Source organism: Cyprinodon variegatus, unplaced genomic scaffold (assembly GCF_000732505.1).
Source record: "Cyprinodon variegatus isolate N-32 unplaced genomic scaffold, C_variegatus-1.0 Scaffold1155, whole genome shotgun sequence".
NCBI classification, from domain to species: Eukaryota; Metazoa; Chordata; class Actinopteri; order Cyprinodontiformes; family Cyprinodontidae; genus Cyprinodon; species Cyprinodon variegatus.
In genome coordinates this window covers 181124-185672 of record NW_015151608.1, presented here as the reverse complement: position 1 = coordinate 185672, position 4549 = coordinate 181124, and the positions used below count along the sequence as shown (strand labels likewise).

General features: G+C 36.0%; 1 protein-coding gene across 1 annotated transcript in view; it reads right to left on the bottom strand.

The window, feature by feature from the left end:
* Positions 1-4549, bottom strand: part of LOC107101801 (breast cancer anti-estrogen resistance protein 3 homolog) — a 38587-nt gene that overhangs the window by 18362 nt on the left and 15676 nt on the right. The window contains exons 7-8 of the mRNA XM_015400858.1: positions 1626-1665; positions 1406-1522 (exon numbers count right to left, since the gene is read on the bottom strand). Coding sequence (XP_015256344.1) covers positions 1406-1522; positions 1626-1665 — 157 coding nt within the window. The remainder of the gene's footprint in view (positions 1-1405; positions 1523-1625; positions 1666-4549) is intronic.

Genomic DNA, 4549 nt, shown 5'->3' with positions numbered 1-4549 from the left:
ACTGTATATGCTGTCATCATTACAGCTCTATGTTCAGGTACAAAACCAACTCAGACAAGTAATCTTCTTCTCCACTGCCAAAGCAGTGCTGGCTTCGGACATTGCTGAGTCAGCACCTTGAGCCATCGGCTGTGGTTAAAGGGTAAAAAGAAAAAAAAATCCTTCACCTCTGTAGTTTTACTTCAAATTAAGATAGCTGCCACTTTCGCTAATCCCTACCACACCCCAATAGACCCCCACTCTTCATCTCCACATTCAGCCTTGCTTCTAATACGTTCAGACCGCACGGAGCAAGTGCTACTTTATTTTTTATGCTTTTACAAGTTTAGTTCTGAAGTGTGGCTGAAGCATCTTTGCTGCTCTACAGTAACTGCACGGTCGAAACGTGGGTCTGACGGGCGGAGCTACCGTATCCTTTCTTTGCCAGTAACAATGGCAGAAGACATTTAGAGAGTCGCTTGGCTTATTTAAATGAATAATGCTACTTTCAGACTGCAAGCACTAGAAGCAGCAAAAAAGTTTCTGCTGCATTATTTTTTATGCTTGTCAACATTAAGGTCAGACGTCCTGTAAAGTGTGTCCAGATGCATCAGATTCTTCTGCTGCTCCTGTATTCAGTGGCGGAGTGCTCTATTTGCTGTTCTAAGTGGGTAAAACATTGTTTTATTATGTTTTTGTAAGAAAGTACTCCAGAAAACTTCATCTGTGCAGTCGGTTCATCAAGATTACCATCCTGCTTTCAAATAGCTGCTGGAGCTCTGTCCCTAGAAATCCCGTTCAACGGCAGCCTCTGGCCCGGTTGCCTCTTTGCAGTTTTCAGCTACTGATCACGGCAGCTGGAAGGCATTTTTAACGTACGTAACCCAAACTGCAGGCACCAGAATAATAAAAGTGAACATATTTTGCCGGCAGGTTTCGACATTTTAAGTTAATTTAGCATAAATAAACTGTTTCAGAGGAGTGATCATAGCGATCTGCATCAGCAGTGCCCTGCCAGCTCCCAGATCAGCTTCACTGATTGGTTGATGTGGCACATCGAGCAGCAAAAGTTAAATTTTTCCAGCTCCAGCAGCTGCTGCTTCTGAAGTCGTACTCGCTGGATGCTCAGAAGCTCATAAGGCACTCCTACAGCTGCTCAGATGTGCTGCTGCAGCTGCTCAAAATGCACTGGAGGACCTTTTGCTGCGCCTTAAAGTGCATCAACCATAGACTTTGCATGTAATCTAGCTGCTTCTGCTGCTTCTGCAGCGTGCGGTCTGAATGTAGCATTAGGGCCTCATGTGCCCTGCCCACATTGATGGCAGTTTACTAAATTTGTATTGGGGAGTTTTTTTTTTTACATCTTTAAGCAGAAAACAACAGCATGTTATTAGTATTGGTAGTATATGTATTGTGGTATGTGCACCTCGCGGGTCAGGGGTCCATGGTACCATGCATGACTCCTCACATCCTCACTGTTTAGCTTTAACTCCTCTTCTAGCTCCTTTTTCAGGAGATCCATCTCCTTTCTACCACCGAACATCTGTAACATACAAAACAACAGAAGATAAAAAGTTTTGAAACTCTGTCTACCAACATCTCTTTAGCATATGAAAAGGAAAAAGGATTTTTGGACATCATTTTACCTTTAGATGGCTGAAGTAGGCACTGATACTCTTCCTCTTGCTGTAAAACAAAAACAGAGAGGATTTAGCCAAGGATTATGTTGCTAGCTTTTCCTGTTGGACAAGGACAGAAGACCAAGGTCTGGGTCTGTCATTAGCACAATAAAAACCAACAGACTTTTAATAGCAGGCCTTACTTTCTTCCTTCCTTCCTCCCTTGCGCTTCCACTTTCCTGCCTCTGTAAACACATTGGCCTCAACCTTATATCAGGCCTGAACTGTGCAACAACAACATCCCATTAACCACAAACTAAAAATGGAAACCTGAAAATGCCCCTCAAAAACACAAAATTCACACTGTGAATGGAAATAATGTTTATTGAAGAGTTGCAAGTATTTTAGGATAGCATGATTTAGTTCGTTCTTGACCCTGGATATTTTAGGTACTTTTACTGTAATTATCTCAGTTAAAGACATTAGGCCACAATGAGAGCTGGGGAAAAAAGGACATCATGACAGACGCTTGATCAAAAATACATTACAAAAATAAAAATGAAATATATTCAATGAAATGTTCCTTAAATTCACTGAACTTCGATTCTGAACCACACGGCATTCTGGGGAATGTAGGCAGAGGAAAGTATTTGGTCTCTCAGTCTCTCACAGACTAGCCAAGATAGGTTGGTGGTGGAGCTGGTCTCTTTTTTTTTTATTTTTAAGGTTATGTTAAAATAGTTATAGTTACAATTTGAATTGGGATTTTGCCCCAGTCCTAATTTGAAATAGGTAAAATAAAAACTTAATCAATAGTTATCAACCTTGACTGACATGGGAGGCTGATATTTTGATTCATTTTCAGCCATATTGAACCATTGTTGTCAAACTGATTTGTCAACCACAATACATGTTTGCTTTAATAACTATAAGTATAGATGATGAAAAAATGTAATAATAATTATGCATAATGTACTTAGTGATGATTTTTTTTTAAACAATCTTGTCAGATCTTTTTTTTAGCTGTAATTCGATGTAGGATTTATTGCAGCTATTTTAATACAAAAATGAAGTTGAAAGGTAAGCAAATAGCCCAGTGACAAGATTCCTTTGTTAAGTTGCATTTTTTTACTTTAGAAGTCAGATGTCAGATAGTATCACACCCAGTCTAACCATGTTTCTGTTTTAAGCCGTAAAACCAGTAGAACTTGATGATTGTTGTCCTGAATTGATAATGCAGAAAACCATTAGCAAGGCAACCTGATAGTATTTCTCAGTGTTTTGCTGCAGTGTGTTCACAAACAGGCTTTGTACTGCTATGTCCCTCTGACTTAATGCAATCAAAACCATCAGAAGTACGAACAAACTTGTTATTGCTGTAGCCTTCAGTTGTATTTTATTTTTCCAGGAAATAATAAATTTAATATTCTGAGCTTGAAAAGTCAATTCTAACTTTGGAAAATGTGAGGTTTTCTTTCAAACTTCAAACAAAAAAAAAACATTGTGAAAGGTCAATAATGAACAATGCATTTGCTCCACAAATTATTTCTATTTCATTAATTCAGGCACAGTCTAAATCAATTTAAATGAACTGCATGGAAATGCAAAAAAAAAAAAAAAAATGTTTAACAACTTATTTTCATCATCCTTCATTCGTGTAAAAAAGGAATAAGGAACAGAAAACTCAGATAAACAGCAGGAAAGTGTGTGAAAAATAAAATTTAAATAAAGAACTATATAACAACTATGAAATCAACTAGAGATTGTTTTTGTTACCTTCTAAATACATTACATGAAATAATTTTCTTGATTTTCATAGCATAACTCTGTACTTCAGTATTCAGTTGCTGTTGTGCTGAAAAGAAGGAACTTAGAATCCATTGCATAGGTATGCATTACTCTTTTAATTTTCCACTTCTTTCCATGCTACTGTCAGATTTTATATATTACACTTGAAAAAGACAAGCCACAACGCAGCAAGGCAGCAACATGGAAATCTGGAAATATTTTTTCTCAACACAGACAGGTACAATGATCAGATCTGATGAGAAAGTGGATGGATATTTCACGCTGCAAAACACTTGCGACTAATTGAAAGGTTTTTCCTTCAAAATAAATATCCTTAACACTCAAGAACATCAAAAAAATGTATTAAAGTATGTTCATCATACTTTTGTTGTTTGTTGTTTAATGTTGTTGCGGCCACTTCACATACAATTCAAATTTGTTGTTTCAATTTTTTTTATATTCCACTATTTATTTATGATAACCACATGCTTTCTTGTCTATGTGTAGCATCTATTTACACAACAAATTCCTCATATGTATAAAAACACTACTAGGCAACAAATAATTTCCGATTCTGATATGTATAATGTTGAAGTCAACATTCAGACCTAAATTTAATCAAGGGTCTGTGACGACATTTGGAACAAACCTCCCACTTGTGACATTTTTGTCTAAAAAAGATAATTATTATCCTAGTATTTCATAATTGTGATCTAGTTTGTATAAGTCTATTTGAGGAACCCTGAATAAAACACAATGAAGGTGTGTGAAAAAAAAAGTAATCACCAAATGCAAAGAAAGTTTAATGGCTGTCGATACTTTTTCAATGCACTTTAAACAACAATGAATTGTTCTATATCCTCCAGAAGACCATAAAAAAGCTAAAAAAAAAAAACAAAAAAAACAAACATAAACACTTATTGGATTCATATTTTTTTTTTTTTATATATTAGCTAGCTTAAAAACATACCAGAATTCAATATAAAAATAGTAAAACGAATTTCAGATGGATTATCAGTATACACAGGGGAAATGTTTGCAATATAATTAGCTTTACAATGGAAGACATAAAACCATTAAAAACAGTAATTTGTTCAGATTCAAGCTCTGCATTAAGTTTAAAATAATCAGTCAGATAGTAGGATGGACATTCTATTAGAAAA